The 16,818-nt window shown below is 51.6% G+C and overlaps 1 protein-coding gene across 5 annotated transcripts; it reads right to left on the bottom strand.

Annotated features, from left to right (window-relative positions):
* Window positions 1-4,412: 4,412 nt before the first annotated feature.
* On the bottom strand, window positions 4,413-16,719 carry MAMSTR (MEF2 activating motif and SAP domain containing transcriptional regulator). Of its 5 annotated transcripts, none has more exons than XM_025424377.3 (11): window positions 15,891-16,719; window positions 15,726-15,762; window positions 15,304-15,628; window positions 14,098-14,136; window positions 13,074-13,255; window positions 12,710-12,894; window positions 12,317-12,419; window positions 11,917-12,111; window positions 11,460-11,651; window positions 11,329-11,383; window positions 4,413-11,143 (listed from the first exon to the last, which is right to left on the bottom strand). In XM_025424377.3, the coding sequence occupies exons 3-11, from the start codon at window positions 15,359-15,361 to the stop codon at window positions 10,860-10,862; spliced, it is 1,293 nt and encodes a 430-aa protein (XP_025280162.3). In that variant the 5' UTR covers window positions 15,362-15,628; window positions 15,726-15,762; window positions 15,891-16,719; the 3' UTR covers window positions 4,413-10,859. The 5 variants fall into 5 exon arrangements, with proteins under 5 accessions (XP_025280162.3, XP_025280163.3, XP_035567854.2 ...); XM_025424378.3 differs by having other exon boundaries at window positions 15,304-15,448; XM_035711961.2 differs by lacking the exon at window positions 15,726-15,762 and having other exon boundaries at window positions 15,304-15,448.
* Window positions 16,720-16,818: the final 99 nt, after the last annotated feature.

The raw sequence follows: 16,818 nt of genomic DNA, 5'->3' as shown, positions 1-16,818 counted from the left end.
AAGATTTTATTAATTTATTTATGAGAGACACACACACACAGAGAGACAGAGACACAGACAGAGAGGGAGAAGGAGGCTCCATGCAGGGAGCCCGATGTGGGACCCGATCCCGGGACTCCAGGATCACGCCCTGGGCCAAAGGCAGGCACGAAACCACTGAGCCACCAGGGATCCCCCGGGAATCTCTTTCTGTTGGATTAGTACCCATGGAATGGGGTGCCACAGATAGGTTTCTCCCTCAATAATTCTATTTAACTCAAATTTCCAGTCTGATTTTAATTTTTAAAAAACTGTTGGGGATCCCTGGGTGGCGCAGCAGTTTAGTGCCTGCCTTTGGCCCAGGGCGTGATCCTGGAGACCCGGAATCGAATCCCACGTCAGGCTCCCGGTGCATGGAGCCTGCTTCTCCCTCTGCCTATGTCTCTGCCTTTCTCTCTCTCTCTCTCTCTCTCTCTGTGACTATCATAAATAAATAAAAATTAAAAAAATAAAAATAAAAAATTGTTTAAAGTAGGCTCCATGCCCAACATGGGTCTTGAACTTATGACCCTGAGAACAAGAGTCACATGCTCTACCCACTGAGCCAGCCAGGTACCCCCAGTCTGTTTTTACACAGCTAGAATGGGTGATGGTTGCTGGACCAGATTCTGCTATGTAAAAATAAATAAATAGGGGTGCCTGGGTGGCTTAGTCTTTAAGCATCTGCCTTCGGCTCAGGTCATGAACCCAGGGGCCTGGGATCAAGCCCTGCATCGGGCTCCCTGCTCAGTAGAGAGTTTGCTTCTCCCTTTCTCTCTCTCTCTGCCTCTCCCCCTGCTTGCGCTCACATGCTCTCTCTCTCTCTCTCAAATAAAGTCTTTAAATAAGTCCTTAATTAATTTGCTTATAAATCTGGTATTCTCTCTTTCAGTGTACATTGCAAATGTACTGGGGGAAGGCACATTTTACATGCTGGTAAATTAAAACAACATCATGGTTGTCATTTCCAAAGATGGCCATGACAATATGTCCCCTCAATTTCAACCACCCAAATCTTTCCCTGCCCCTCTCCATCTCAGTAAATGGCACTATTTACTTCAACCAAAAACGTAACTTACTCTTGATTCTTCCTTTCACATTCCATCCAGCAGCAAGTTCTGTCAGCTTTACCTTCAGAACTTACCCTGAATCAGACCTTCTTTCCTTCATCTATCATCACTACTCTATCCAAGTCACTACCATCTTTGCCTGGACACCTACAAAAGTCTCTTTTAAAACAAACTAAGGAGGGCAGCCGCGGTGGCTCAGTGGTTTAGCGCCAGCTTCAGCCCGGGGCATGATCCTGGAGACCCAGGATCGAGTCCCATGTTGGGCTCCCTGCATGGAGTCTGCTTGCTTCTCCCTCTGCTTCTCTCTCTCTCTCTGTGAGTCTCTCATGAATAAATAAATAGAATTTTTTAAAAAATAAAACAAACTAAGGGGCGCTTGGGTGGCTTAGTTGGTTAAGTGTCCAACTCTTGATTTCTCAGGTCATGATCTCAGGGTCATGTGATCATGCCCTGAGTTGGGCTCCTTCAGAGAGGAGGCTGCTTCTCTCTCCCTCTGCCCCTCCCCCCAACTCATGCTCTCTCTTTCTCTCTCTCTAAAATAAATAAATCTTAAAAGAGAAAAAAAAAAACACCACTAACTAAACTGGGGCACCTGACTGGCTCAGATGGTAGAGCATCCAACTCTTGACCTTGGGGTCGAGTTCAAGCCTACTTAAAAAATAAAGTGTGTGTGTGAGAGAGAGAGAGAGAGAGAGAGAGATTCTGTATCACAATGATAAGAAACCTATGATGTAAAGAGTATATTTGAAGATATGCCTTGAAGGATGAATTCAACTGAGTTTCACTGCTACCAAGCAATGATGGTGGACCAGTGGAGTCATGGCAGAAGTGAGGTAAAAAGACCAGTGAGATCTCCAGATTTAAAGATTTACCATAAAGCTAAAGTCACTGTGACAAAGTTGTATTGGCATAAAAGATAGACAAATGGGCTCCAATGAAGAGTTCAGAAATAGACCACATATATATGGTCACTTGATTTATGACAAAAATATCAAGAGTTCAGTGGAAGGATGAACGAGCTTCTCAATAAATGGAAGCAATCCAATATCCACATGGAAAAAGTGAACTTGACCCTTTCCTCACACGATTCACAAACATTAATTCAAGATGGATCACAGACCAAATCGTGAAAACTAAAAGCCTAATTCTAGAATAAAACATGGGAGAAAGGTTCATGACATTGAGATGAGCAAAGGTTTCTTTCCTTTCTTTTTCCTTCCTTCCTTCCTTCCTTCCTTCCTTCCTTCCTTCCTTCCTTCCTTCCTTCCCTCCCTCCCTCCCTCCCTCCCTCCCTCCTTCCTTCCTTTTTTATGATTCCCCCTTCAGGGGGATTTCCTTTTTTTTTTTTTTAAGTGACCTCTATAGCCAACATGGGGCTTGAACTCACAATCACCAGATCAGACACCCCAGAGTCTCACATACTAACAGCTGAGCCAGCCAGGCACCTTAGTTTCTTAACTAATACACACACACACACATACAAAAACAAAAAACAAAAAACCAGTAGCCACAGAAAAACTAATAAACTGGACATCTTCCTAGAGACCCCTCACTAATTCCTGGCTCTTAACTGCATGATCACAAGATACCTGATTCATAATCTAGTGTAGAATTTTATTTGGGGTCCAGTGAACACACCAATATCATCTGTCTCCTATTCTGTATCTTGCATCCTCCATGACATCATACCATCTCCATTCTCCAGATTTTCCTTTTTTTTTTTTTTCTTCCATTCTCCAGATTTTCTAAAATCAATTGCAGACAGAGTAAAACTAATCTGGTCCATATGCTTCAGATATTTATGATCTTATTTTTTAAAAGATTTTATTGATTTATTTGACAGAGAGCACAAGTAGATAGAGCAGCAGGCAGAGAGAGAGAAGCAGGCTCCCCACTAAGCAGAGAGCCTAATGTTGGCCTCGATCCCACTGAGTCATCCAGGCACCCCAGCTATTTATTATCTTAAAGATACATTGTTATATATTATAAGCCATGAGGGGCCTGAGCTGGGAGAGGGCAGTAATATTTCATAAAGAACTTGAGGCTGGTTTGTCTGCTTAGAATGGCACCTGTTATGAACTGAACTGTGTCTCCCAAAAGGGATTATGTTGAAGTCCTGGTCCTGACTCCCAGGACCTGTGAATGTAATTTATTTGGAAGTGGAATTTGTGTAAATGTAGCCAAGATAAGGTCAGTTTAGGGTGGATCCTAATGCAAAATGATTGTACTTAGGAAAAGGGGATATTTGGGCATACAACCTGAAAGAGACACAGAAGGAACATACCATGTGAAGGTAGAGATCAGAGTGACTCATATCTATAAGCCAAAGAATGCCAACAATTTCTCCAGCAAACCACCAGGAGCTAGGAAAGAAGCAGGGAGCAAAATCCCCCTCACGGCCCTCAAGGAAATGACCCTGCCTGACATCTGATTATATCAGATTTCTGGCCTCAGGACTTTGAGACAATCAATTTCTGTTGTTGAAGCCACTGAGTTTGGGGTGCTTTGCTACAGTGGCCCTGGAAACCACTGTAGCACCTAAGAAAGTAGGGAAGTGGAGAGTTGTTTCTGGTGGCTTTGTGGAGTTTCTTCACTTAACCAAACTTCAGTAGAATGCTAGCTGCTGCTTTTCTTTCGTTTTCATTTAAATTATGTTCAAGTACTGACACTCCCTAGGGTTCTGTCCCTGGCCCCTTGTTCTCCCTGGAGAATTTCATGGTTTCATATACTGTATATAAAGGGACTCCCATGTTTTTATTTTAGGGCCAGAAACTTCTTTTTATACCAAAAAACAAACAAGTTAAGCAATAGAATAACTACTGTAAATATTCCAAAAGGAAAGAGTGCTGAGGAGGACAGATTCTAGCAGATGTTTTAAAATAATGTTAACCCTCAATAAATAGGGGCACCTGAGTGGCTCAGTTGGTTGAGCGTCTGCTTTCGGCTTGGGTTGTCATCCCGGGGATCCTGGGATGGAGCCCCTTGTGGGGCCCCGGGCTCAGCAGGGCATATGCTTCTCCCTCTGCCCTGCCCCCTGCTCCTGCTCTCGCTCACTTGTGTTCTCATTTAAATTATTATTTAAATAAATAAATAAAGTCTTTTAAAAAATCCTCAATAAATAAAAACAATGTGATCCTAGCATATGGAAAATCAAGTCACTGCCTAGAAATGTCAGAAATAGAAACCCATTTGGTAATTTAACATATGTTGAGGGTAGCTCTGCAAAGTAGTGGCGAAAAGATGGATTCTTAACAAATAACGAGCCATCTGGGGGGGGTGAAAGCAAGCCTTTAAAAGAAAAACAACATAAATTTAAGCCTTAAATGCTTTTTTTGTAGGGTATTTATTTATTATTTATGATAGTCACAGAGAGAGAGAGAGAGAGAGAGAGAGAGAGAGAGACACACACACACAGGCAGAGGGAGAAGCAGGCTCCATGCACCAGGAGCCCGACGTGGGACTCGATCCCGGGGCTCCAGGATCGCGCTCTGGGCCAAAGGCAGGCGCCAAACCGCTGCGCCACCCAGGGATCCCTGTAGGGTTTTTTAAATTAAATTTTTATTTAAGTCATCTCTACGGTGTTCAAACTCACCATCCATTATCATGAGTCGCACGCTCCACCGACTGAGCCAACCAGGCGCCTTTACTAAACCTTAACTTTAAAATTAATAAATCTGGGCAGCGCCGGTGGCTCAGCGGTTTAGCGCCCCCTTCAGCCCAGAGTGTGATCCTGGAGACCCAGGATCGAGTCCTACGTCGTCGGGCTCCCTGCATGGAGCCTGCTTCTCCCTCTGCCTCTCTCTCTTTCTCTCTCTCTCTCTCATGAATAAATAAATAAAATCTTTAAGAATAAAATAAATAAATATAAAGTTTATTCATCTTTTTTATTTCTTGCAAATATGGAATTAAGCAAACTTCAGCAAGTTGCTTTTCCTTTATTAGTCTTTTATGCAGTAAACATCTTTCCGGATCTCTTTGGTAGTTGCAAGAGATTCCATTGTAGACATTGATTATGATATATACATACTCCAACTAAAGGTATTTTTGTGGTTCCTCTTTTTTTTTTTTCTACTACAAATAATGCTACGGAGAATGTCCTTGTATTCATCACTATTGGCTATAGCGCAGGAAATCTTTTTTTTTTTTTTAAGATTTTATTTTTTTATTCATGAGAGAGACACAGAGAGAGGCAGAGACATAGGCAGAGGGAGATGCAGGCTCCCTGCAGGGAGCCCGATGTGGGACTCGATCCTGGACCCCAGGATCATGACCTGAGCCGAAGGCAGATGCCCAACTGCTGAGCCACCCAGGTGCCCTGAAAATACAATTTCTAAACAATATTCACCCACTTCACAGCCGCACTGATCATGACAGCCCAAACCACGCAGCAACTCAAGCGTATGAAGGGATAAACAAAATGAGGCGGATCCATACGATGGAACATTATTCAGCTGTGAAAAGCAAAGTGCCAACAACTGCTACAACCTGTAACAGCATGAAAACATTATGCTGCGTGAAAGAAGCCACATACAATGGGCCACATATAATTTCATTTATAGGAAACGTCAGAGTAGACAAATCCATAGAGACAACTGATCAGTGGAAGCCGAGGGGGAGGGAAGAGAGGTTTGAGGAAAAAAATGGGCAGTGATTGCTAATGGGTATGGAGTTTCTTTCAATGGTGATGAAAATGCTCTCCTAATTTTTAAAGAATCATCATGTTTCTCTCATTTCTCATCATGTTTCTCTCATTTCTCATCATGTTTCTGAGATTCCTCTACATTCTTGCAGGAATCAATCACTTCCAGTCTTTTCACCGCTGAGAAGTACTCCACTGTGCAGATGTGCCACGGGTCGTCAATCTGTGTCTTTATTTGATGTGTACTCAGGTTATTTCCAGTTTGGGGCTATAGTGAATAATGCTGTTATCAACACTGGTGTATAAATCTCTGTGTAAACATAGGTTATTAGGGCACCTGGCTGGCTCAGTGGTTGAGCGTCTGTGTTTGGCTCAGGGCATGATCCTGGAGACCTGGGATCGAGTCCTGAGTCAGGCTCCCTGCATGGAGCCTGCTTCTCCCTCTGCCTGTGTCTCTGCCTCTCTCTGTGTGTCTATCATGAATAAATAAATACAAGCTAAAAAAACAAACAAAAAACAAAACAACAACAAAACCCCACAAGTTACCATTTCTCTTGAGAAAATACATAGGAGTGAGGCCTTCTATGAGGGCAAAGAGGAGAAAGGGCTTGTCTGGGGTCCCCTGCCAGGTAAGGGCTGGGCTCAAAGTCTGAACGCAGGTTTGGCACCACACATGGATGCAGCCACGCAACAGAGGAGTGGAAGTCAATCCATTCCAGGGGTCAATGACAACTGCTACAACCTAATGCGGACCTGTCCTATGCCAGGCATGGTTCTAAGTGATCTGCATACATTAACTCATTTATTTCTCAGTCAACCCCAAGGAGAAAGAACTAGTGCTCTTGTCCCCATCATAAAGATGAGAATACTGGGCGGGGGGTGGGAATGAATGGGTGACGGGCACTGGGGGTTATTCTGTATGTTAGTAAATTGAACACCAATAAAAAATAAATTAAAAAAAAAAAAAAAAAAGATGAGAATACTAAGGCCAGGGAGGTTAAATTGGTTGCTATAGGCCACATAGAGTGATGGAGAGATGAGTCCACCTAGATCGATCTGGCCCCAGAGATGAAACTTTCAGCCATTGTGGCACCTGCCCCTGCATCATCCACTCCTGGGGGTGTTTCCCAGGGAAATCCTTTCATGCTCTGTACAGGGCTGTGCTCGATGATGATGGTGGTGGTGGTGGTGGTGATGATGGATGGTGATGGTCTTGGGATGGCTGGTGGAGTTGGATGCTAGGGGGTCATCCCCTCAAGGTGTGCGTAGAGGGAAAATAGGTGGAGGTAAAATGCCGAATGGAAGTCAGTGATTGGAAGCAGCAGACTAGGTATGTGGTAACACAGACAGGGAGGGAGGGAGGAACAGAAAGGGGAAGGGGAGGAGGAGAAAGAGAAAAATAAAATAAAATATATTGTCCAGTCTACTCAATGTATCCTTCTCGAGAATACGTCTATCAAATGAATTGAAAATTTGGGTAATTTGTCAAATATATTCTAGGTCTTTCTCATGTGTCTGCTGAGCTCAGGGGATGGCAACATGGCACTGGGGCTCCCCTGGGGCTGCTCTCCCCATCTTCCTGTGCCTCCACTGTGGTCCAGACCTTGGGGGGCAACCCAGCCCTCTCCCTGGGGGCAGGAGGGAACAACCGAATGTCTGGAGAAGGGTTGGGTGACAGGTGGTGGGGAATGTAGGGTCCAAGCTCTTCTGTCTCTGGGTTCATTTTTTTTTTTTTAATTTTTATTTATGATAGTCACAGAGAGAGAGAGAGAGAGAGCGAGAGAGGCAGAGACACACGCAGAGGGAGAAGCAGGCTCCATGCACCGGGAGCCCGACGCGGGATTCGATCCCGGGTCTCCAGGATCGCGCCCTGGGCCAAAGGCAGGCGCCAAACCGCTGCGCCACTCAGGGATCCCTGTCTCTGGGTTCAAACGTGCACACTCGACCCAAGACCCAAGCCTGTGCATGTCTTTCAAATCTCCACCTACCAGAGAATTCCTTACCCACTCCCCGCTAGCCCTGACTCCCTCTGGGATTGATCTCCTCTGGACACAGGAGAGATGGGAACAGAGAGTCACAAGCTCAGAGTCAGGCAGAGATGGAGATAGACCGAGGCCCCACCACACCCCTTCTTAATCTTTCCAGGGCTGATGGCGCCCCTTGAGCACCAATTTTCAGCTTGACAAGAAGGCCCCCACAGGCCTCAGCTGCCACAGGCCTCCAGCCCCAAATTCTGCACAGTCTTGACCTCCCCCAGGCCACTCCTCTGACCACCCTGTCTTTTCCCCACGGCTTCTGGTACTTTCTAGGAGTTACAGCCCCTTTGCTGTGAAAACACTCATCACCCTACACTGGAACTCTATTTGTGCAAATGTCTGAGCTTCACCAGAGTAGAGACCGAGGCTCTATTTCTTCAACTCCAAGGGCACAAGCTGGACTCATGAACCTGACTTAAAGTGCCTCTCCAACACCTTTCATCTGTGTGGCATTGGGCACAGTGCTCCCCACACCTCTGGTCTTCCACAATCTCATGGGCAAAGTGAGGATGACAAATCCTACCCGATTGCCTTTGCCTCGTGGTAAAGTGCTCTTGTTCCCTTGCCTGTTCTGTGGTGAATCTCTAATGCCCGCCAGGGTTTACAACATCGGGGACCTAGAATAATCATGGATCAGCAGCTAATAATGGTGATTCATATTTGCCAGCATGTCTCCCATGCCAGGTCCAGCTCATAGGAAGTCTCAGTGAGTACAGTATTTCGTCCACACTGGGCTGTAGGGACACGTGAGAAAATGGACAGCCAGACAAGGGGAAGTCACTGGCTCTGGGTCCGGTCACCGGTCACTGATCTGAGGTCCTTTTCCACCTAAACCCTCTCCCAGGCTCTGTATACCCAGGCTCTCATCTATGTGTTCTATGCGTTCATTATGGCTTTTTATTTCCTGCATGTGCTTTGACGTCTGAGGGACTGCCCTTCCCAGGGACAGCCAATTCCCAGAGATGATCAAGGGCTCAGTCAGGAGCATGCCTTGCACATGGAAACCAACCAATCCAGAGCCCAGACCCCCAACCACTATCCTTTATGAGCTCTTAGACTCTGGGCCACTATCCCTTTGCCTAAGCACTCCAGGACCACATTCCAGACATCTAGGGACAACCCCGAAACCCCAGAGCCAGCCCACTTACCCTGCCTCCCCTGTTCCTTCCCTGAGAAACCACAATAGTCTCTTGCCCAGAGCTCCACCTTCCCCTTCGTCCTCCTGAGGACGTGGGCACTTCCCTCAAGTGCTTGACACACCCCCTTCTTTGGGAATCTGTAAGAATAACAAACTTTTTTTTTTTTTTTTAAAGTAGGTTCCACGCCCAGTGTGGAGCCCAACACGGGACTTGAACTCATGACCCTGAGATGGAGACTTGAGCTGAGATCACAAGTCAGGCACTAGACTCATAACCTGAGCCACCCAGGCATCCCAACAAAGGATCTTTTCAATCTGATCCTTGGCTTCCCCACACCTGAATAACAATAAAACCTACATTTTGCAAGACTTTGCTGCTAATGGCCTACTCTGGGACCTTCTTCCCAGGACTGCCGTGAGGTTCAAGGTACCTGGGAGTCTATATCCCCCTCTGTCCTCATGACCCATGGCCCAAAACTGATGAGGAGAGGGGGATAGTGGAATCTCCAAATATGGTCCCCAATGACCATGCCCCCAACGTTCATACATCAGCATAGTCCCCTCCCATAATCAGCCAGCCTGACTTGAATTAGCCAATGGAATGTGTTGAAGGTGACACTGGGCCATTTCTGTGCTCAGTCTTTATGAGACTGGCAGCTTCTGTTTCCCCCATGAGTAATACTCACTTTGGAGGACCCTGAGCTACCATGGAGGGAGTCCAGGTACCCTGCTGGAGAGACCACGTGGAGAGGGGGAGCACTGAGGCCACTCAGAGATAAACAGGAGTGCAGATGTCCTGCAGCCGAGCTGACTCCAGCCTACTTGCCATTCCTGGCAAGGTGCTAGACATGTCTGAGCCATCTTGGATTTTCCAGCCCAGTTGGACCCTAAAATGGCTACAGCCCTGGTCATATGGTGCCTCAGAATTGCTTTGCTGAGCCAGTCAGCCCATGAAATTGTGAGTGATCACAAACAGTTATTATTTTAAGACTCTAACTTTGGGGACACCTGGGGGGCTCAGTGGTTGAGTGTCTGCCTTCAGCTCAGGTTGTGATCCTAGGGTCCTGCATAGGGCTCCCCGCAGGGAGCCTACTTCTCCTTCTGCCTATGTCTCTGCTTCTCTCTCTGTGTCTCTCATGAATAAATAAATAAAATCTAAAATAAAAGAAAGAGAAAAATGACTCTAACTTTGGGGGAAGCTTGTTATTCAGCAATAGAAAACCCAAACAGGGATCTCCGTCTGCCTCAAAAGCCTAGCTCCCTTTGCCTCAGGGCAGGAAAGTCTGCAACTTAATTTATCCTCCAGAGCTCCCCACAGGATCTCGGCGAGATTGGGACCTCACCTGAAGTTATACGCTTGCTAGTCTTCCCCTTCACTGTCCAGTTTCCTCTGCTCCTTTTTGGTTTCTCCTTGGAGCATTTCTTTAGAAAATCATGGGCATGTGATTTTTGTCTCGGGCTCTGCTTCCAAGAGAATCTGACCTCAGACACAGCAGCGCTTCTGATATTCTCTCTTCCAACCAGAAGCCAAGGCTCTGGCTCCCTATTCTCCCTCTCCACTCTTCCCTGCCCCTCTCCTACATCCAAAAAACACAGACCACCTTCCAGACTCCCATCTAGTTGGTGGCATGGGAGAGAAGAAGGTGGGAACAAAGACATCCAAGAGGTCTCCGAAGGAAGCAGCAAGCAGCTTGTTTGCCCTGGCCAGCAGCAAGTGACACCTCCCTGCCCCCAACCACACAGCTACCGAGGGGATCATATGGAGGTCAGGCAGGCAAGAGTCAGGCGGTTGGCATGTCAGCAGCAGTTCAGGGGCCAGGTGGGGAGGAGAGTCATCTCTGATTCTGTGTCGGTGGTGGGAGGGGCTCTGCCGGTTGTCCCAACCTCTCCCTGGGAAGTCTGTCTCTGTGACCTTCCTACCCCCACCAGCTGTCCGTCCCTGGAAACCCCAGAATCCATCACCATGGATCCTCCAGGAGGTCCCACAGCCGCTTGCCACTGGAGTCCGATAAGTCAGCAGAGAAGATGCTGGGGGCTGGGGGGCCACAGCCTAGCAGGGGACCCCCACTCAGAGCCTCCAGCCAGTCCAAGGAGTCTGTGGGGCCCCTGGGAGAGAGGGACGGGGAGTTTGTGGGGGATGGGAGTGAGGAAGAGAAGACAGATGAGAGGCCTTCAGAGTCCGGGGAGGGGGACAGCACGTCGAAGGAGCCGGGGAAGTCCAGGGGAATGGGGGGCAGCGGGTCTGCAGGAAAAGGAATGGAGTGTGAGCTTAGGAAGGCAGAGACCCGCACCTCACTCCGTTATTCCTCGTTTCCAGAAATCTAAGTCCCCAGCCCACTCCTCCCTGCAACCCAAGACTTCAGACCCCAACCCCTTCCTCTCTTGGACTAGAACTCCAGAACCTCAGTCTAGAAGTTCGACTCTTACCTTCAGGCTCCACTTGATCCTCCAGGATGTCCTCAATGCCGCGGTTGGGAAGCAACTGCGGACGGGCAGAAGCTGCGTGAGCCAGGATCCCGCCCCATCCTGACCGAGACCCCTTGCCCGCCCCCACGCACCTGCGCCCGGCGGATGGCTTCCTGCAGCTCCTCCTCCAGTGTCAGGGCCGCTGCGGGCGGTGCCGAGGAAGGGGTCGGTGCCGGAGCCGCAGCGAGAGCGGGAGCCGGAGCCGGAGCCGGAGCCGGAGAAGTCGCAGGGGTTTCCGCGGCACGTGCAGGAGGCGGAGCGCAAGAATTTGGGCTCGCCTTGAGCTAGAACCGCACAGAGGAGCTCCCATAAGCCACGCCCACCGGGCGCAACCCCACCCCTCGCCACCTGTGGCTCCGCCCCTTGGCCCCTTCCCGGCCCGCCCTCGGTGCCGCCCTGTATTCTCATTGGCTTCTCTTCCCTCGGATCCTCCCATTTTGCTCTTAACCACGCCCCCCACATCCCATTGGCTAGTCTTCTTTCGACTTCCCGCCCCGTCCCGCTTTGTCTTCTCCTCACTGGTCCACACGCGCGTAGCCCCGCCCTCACCGAGCCCTGCCGCCGGACGGCTCCCAGAGCCTTGGGCCTGAGGCGCGGCCAGGGAGCACCCGCGGGACCGTCCTCGCGCCGCGGCTTCGGCCGCTCGCGGGGCAGGGCGCCGCCGCGCATGCGCTCCAGGAGCATCGACTTAGTCCCAGACACCGGGAGGCCCTGCAGGCGCAGCTGCTGCCGGAGCTCTGAGACCTGGGCGGGTGGGGGGGAAGAGGCCTTGCTGGGAGGGCTCCGGGGCGCAGGCAGGAGCTGGGGATAGACATTTGGAAGCCGCGAGGGGAGGCACTGGGGAGCCGGGCTCCTGGGTCCCTGATGGGGCAGAGGCTGCGGGGTTAGACTTACGGGTACCCACCGAGGGGAGGGCCAGCCTGGGACGTTACCCCCCATGCTCGCTCACCGTCAGCTCCTCCAGTTTAAGGGTCTGAAGTTCCAGCTTGTGTGGAGGGGGTGAGGGGCGGGGGACTCCAGGTGGGGAGGGAGTGAGGGCAGTGGGCTTCATCCTGGCGGTAGTCGTGGGGGAGGGGAACCGCGGTTAGAGGGGGAGGAGAGAGGCAGGGCGTCCCCAGGTTCTCAAAGGCGGCAGGGGCTTGTGAAAAGGAAGGAGAGGGTCCAGACCCCTGGGTCTCCGAAGAGGCTAATTCCTGTGCACAGGACAGGAGGAACCAGAGGCTGTCTTCTAGGGGAGGAACGGGTTGGGGGCTGGAGTCCCCCTGCTCTTGGACTCGGTTTGAGGGAGGAGGGTGCACCGGGGTCTGAATTTCCCCCCAGAGAACAAAAACAGGGATCATACCTGGGAGGTGGCTGCTGTGAGTTTGTCCCTTCCCACAGAGGTGGTCCAGGGGGACCCAGGGCCAACTCTTTGGCCGGGGGGTCTACCCTGGACCCTTGTCTCCGCCCTGGGGGTATGTACTGATGATATGTCAAGTTCCCCTTTGGCTTGGGCTTTCTCCAGTGTTGGGAGATCTTGGGAGACTCCTGAAAAAGCAGGTGTGATGTCATATGGAGCTTCAGCTCCGTCCCCACTCTCCTGCCCCAGAGCCTCATGCAAAGTATGGTGTCAGCTTGCCACCACCATTAAAAGGAGCAGAAAGGGCAGCAGCAAGGACGACCAATGCTAGATTCTCAGGGGTACTTCTCACTCGATGGAGACTCACCTTCAGGGACCTCCAAGTGCCGTATTCTGATTCAGGGAGCAGGTCCCCAGGGCTGAGGAGGAAAGGGGTGAGGCCCGAGGGCGAGACTGGGGCTGGGGCTCTGGGGGCCAGAGCGGGGCCTGTGGTTGAGACCCACGGGTCTGGATCCAAGACTGGAGAGGTGGTGAAGGACCCTGAGAGGCCTGTAGACAGCAAGCCAGGCAGACAGGAGCAAGGCTGTGTGGGAAGGAGGGCCCTGGAGGCCTCAGCCCTCAGCCACTGCCCACCCCCCCCATGTGGAAGGGCAGGCCCAGGGAGGGAAACCCCAGTGGTAGCAGCTGAGTGCCCAGGCTCCTGGATCTCAGGGCAAAGGTTCCAGCCTTTTCTATTCTCAAGAAAGGCAGGAATTGGGGCATCTGGGTGGCTCAGTGGTTGAGCATCTGCCTTTCGCTCAGGTAGTGATCCTGGGGGTCCTGGGATCAAGTCCCCAATCAGGCTCCCCACAGGGAGCCTGCTTCTCCCTCTGCCTATGACCCTGCCTCTGTGTGTGTGTGTGTCTTTCATGAATAAATAAATAAAATCTTAAAAAAGAAAAAAAAAAGGCAGGGATTGTCCTTAGTCACCTAGGGGTGTGGTAGCTAAGGATCACAGATTTGGGGTGAGGGGAGTTTTGCTGGGACAGGGGTGGGGCCAGCACTCCTGGTTCTTGAGGAGAGAGAGAAGCTGAAAGCCACATCCTGAGATTCTTTATGTGTGCCAAGTGTGGAGTCTGGGATGCCTGTCTTCTCCAAAGAAACAGGATCTGGATTCATGCATTTTATTGGAGTGAGAGAAGTCACAGAGCAGCAAGCAGAGCTTTTAGGGGTGGGGTGGCCAGGGACCCATACTCTTGGGTTCTCGGGAAAGGACAGGCTAGGGTTTCAGCGTATCCCTGGCATAGGGACTGAGGCTCAGGAACCAGTGTGGGATATCTTGTAGCTGCCCTCCCGGGTACCCCAGGGGTATCAGGCCTCCATCCCCCTCCCTGTCAGGGCCCCACACTTACTTGGGTCCTGATACCGCCTGTGGATCCGAAGCTGGAGCACTATGGAGGAAGGAGGGAGGTGGGAGGAGAAAGGCGGGAAGGGAGTGTCCAGGAGCCTGGCCTGGCAGGCGGTGTGAGCTGCAGTTGTTGGCAGGACACGCGTGCCCAGCCCCCTTACACACCCCATGCAGGCGGGTGGGCCAGCAGCCTGTTCCCTTTCCCGGGCCTCCCGCCTGCTCCTTGCTCCCTGCCAGAGCTGTTCTGGGACTAGGAGCCAGCCAGTGTGCAGGCAGGAGGCTAGCCCTGCCCCCCAGCTCCACCTGCCCCCTTCCCCAGCGTGTGCCCACCCCACCCAAGGCACGATCCTCATCTTGGCAGCCGCATCCATTTGTACTTCACCTCTTCTTGTCCACGTGCTCCAGTGCCCACGAGCCTGCTCCCTTCTGTGTGCCCCTGGGCCTCCCTGCACTTACCCTCTCTGCACACACACTTCCTTGGGCTCTCCTTCTGGCACCTATGGCACTTTTATGCACTTGTACCCTTTGACACACTTCATCCTTGGCTCGCTCTGCCTTGGCACCCACTCGGCCACCTTGACACTAATTTGCACATTCAGGATTTGGCTTCCAGTTCTGGAGTGGGGTTCTCTCTGCACATTTCGCGTGCATTCTCTGGCACACTTTGCTGTTTGCTCACTGGTGTCTTTGCACCAACCCAGCCACGTGAGCATCCTTGTTTGCACACTCATATGCCCTTCAGGGACTGACATCCAGTGCCACTCACTTGCACGCTCTCAGTCCACCTTAGGACCTAAAATACAGCCTTTGACACATCCAAGGTTTGGTAGCTCACTGGCCCCTCACCAGCACTCCCACATTGCTCACACCAAAATCCCCACTCTGCGAACTCCTCCATTTTGCACACAGATCAATTTAGGCCCCTGTTCCTTGGCAGTACCTGATTCTCCACCTTAGCCACCCACTCCTCTCTGTTTACAGGAACATTGCATTATTGGCCATTTGCACACTCACAGAGCCACCAAAATGGAACCCATTTGTTGGGGCCTCTTTTATACACAAGTGACCTTTTGCACAGAAAACACCTGCCTTGTGGGCCCCATGACCCCCTCCCTCTGCCTCACCCACCATACACACTGCCAGAGTTAAGAGCATTTGATCCCAGGACCCCAGAAGACCCCTTCCCTACATGCAGAGAGAAGCCTCTCACCAGATCTGAACTTGGAGCGAATGATTTGGGAGCGCTGAGAGGAAGTTGCGAGAGTCATTGCCAAGGCTGGGATGGAGACCTGGACTGAGGGGAGGACAGGGCCCCCACCGGAGGCAGGGTCAGAGTGGAGGTCAGGAGGCTGTCCCTGCGTGTGAAGGCAGCAGGGAAAGGGCCTCAGAGGCTTAGGAATAGGAGAGGCCTTGAGCCATAACTTCTGGATCCTGAAGAAGGAAGGGCTGGGAGAGGGGACTCCTGACTTTGAGGGCCCCAATTCCTGGAGCCTGGAGGAGGAAAGATTGGGATCTATGAAAGGAGACCCCTGGGCCTGTGAAAGGAGAGGAAGGAAAAGGGGCTGAAGGGACAGAGCTCAACACTCCGAAGGGGCTAGAATCCAACACCCTTGATCAAGAGGGGAGAGCTACCTGGTAGGTTCCTGGGGAATGGAAGGGTCTCTGCCACCTGCATTTGAGAAGGGAGTGGGTGGGTGGGTGTCAGCCACCCTGGTCTGTGAGGAAGGGACTGGGACCAGAGAGGTGCAGAGGAGTTAAGGTGGGCTCCCCCCACCCCTCATCCCAGGGGCTTCTCACCAGGTGGGCTCAGCGCAGCGGTGCTCTGGAGCGGGTTGAGTCCCTGGTCTAGGCTGGAGGCCTCAGGCTCCGCCCCACCAGCTGGGAGCGCCTAGGACGCCCCTTTCGAGGGCGTGCCTGGGGCCTGAGGACGAGGCGCGGGGTTGGGGGGCGGACAGGAGCCCCGCCTGGGACCCTGAGAAGGGGCGGGAGCACAAGCTGGGAGGGACTGGGGCGGGGCGAACGTCGGGGTTCCCTGGGTCGCTCCTCCTCCGCGTCCTGGGGCCTCGGGGTCGGGCGGGGCAGCCACCCGCGGACTGACAGAAGCAGGTGCCTGGAGAGGGGCTCCGAGTGAGCAGCGGGAGCAGGTGGTCGCGACCCGGCCCTGCGGGCAGGTGCCACCTGTCGCTTATTTTTTCCCTGACGCAGCAGCAGGAGTCAGATTTAGGGGAGTGGAAAGTTCAAACTGGAGCCCCGGACTCCTGAGTCGGAGGGAGGAGGGGACTTGGGGACCCGGACTCCCGGGTCTGAGGGAGGAGTGGGTTGGGGGCCCGGACTTCCTGATGTGGAAAACGAGGGTTGCCAGAGCAAGGACAAGAGGTGTTGGGATTCCGCAGGGTGCCCGACAGGCAGAAATGTGCAGATGGGTTCTGGGAACCCAGACTCCTGGGTCTGAGGGAGAGGAGGGTTGGACTATGGCCTCTGGGGTCGAAGGGATTGAAGTCTGGTCCCCACTGGCAGGACTGAGGGCCTGATAGTTGGCAGAGCGAGCTTAGAGCTCTGTCCTGAAATGCGTGGGAGGCCCCAGGGCCCCGGGTTTGGATTACAAGCCGCAGGGCAAGCTGAGGCCGAAGCTATAAATACCTCCTCGGACTGGGCAAGAACCCAACGCTCTAGTCGAGGACCATGGTGCTGTAATCCGCAGAAAGTCATCATCACCAGCGTTCCC

The sequence above is a fragment of the Canis lupus genome, chromosome 1 (genome assembly GCF_003254725.2).
Source record: "Canis lupus dingo isolate Sandy chromosome 1, ASM325472v2, whole genome shotgun sequence".
Taxonomy (NCBI): domain Eukaryota; kingdom Metazoa; phylum Chordata; class Mammalia; order Carnivora; family Canidae; genus Canis; species Canis lupus.
Note: the sequence above shows the minus strand (reverse complement) of the source record. Positions and strands in the feature narration are given on the sequence as shown.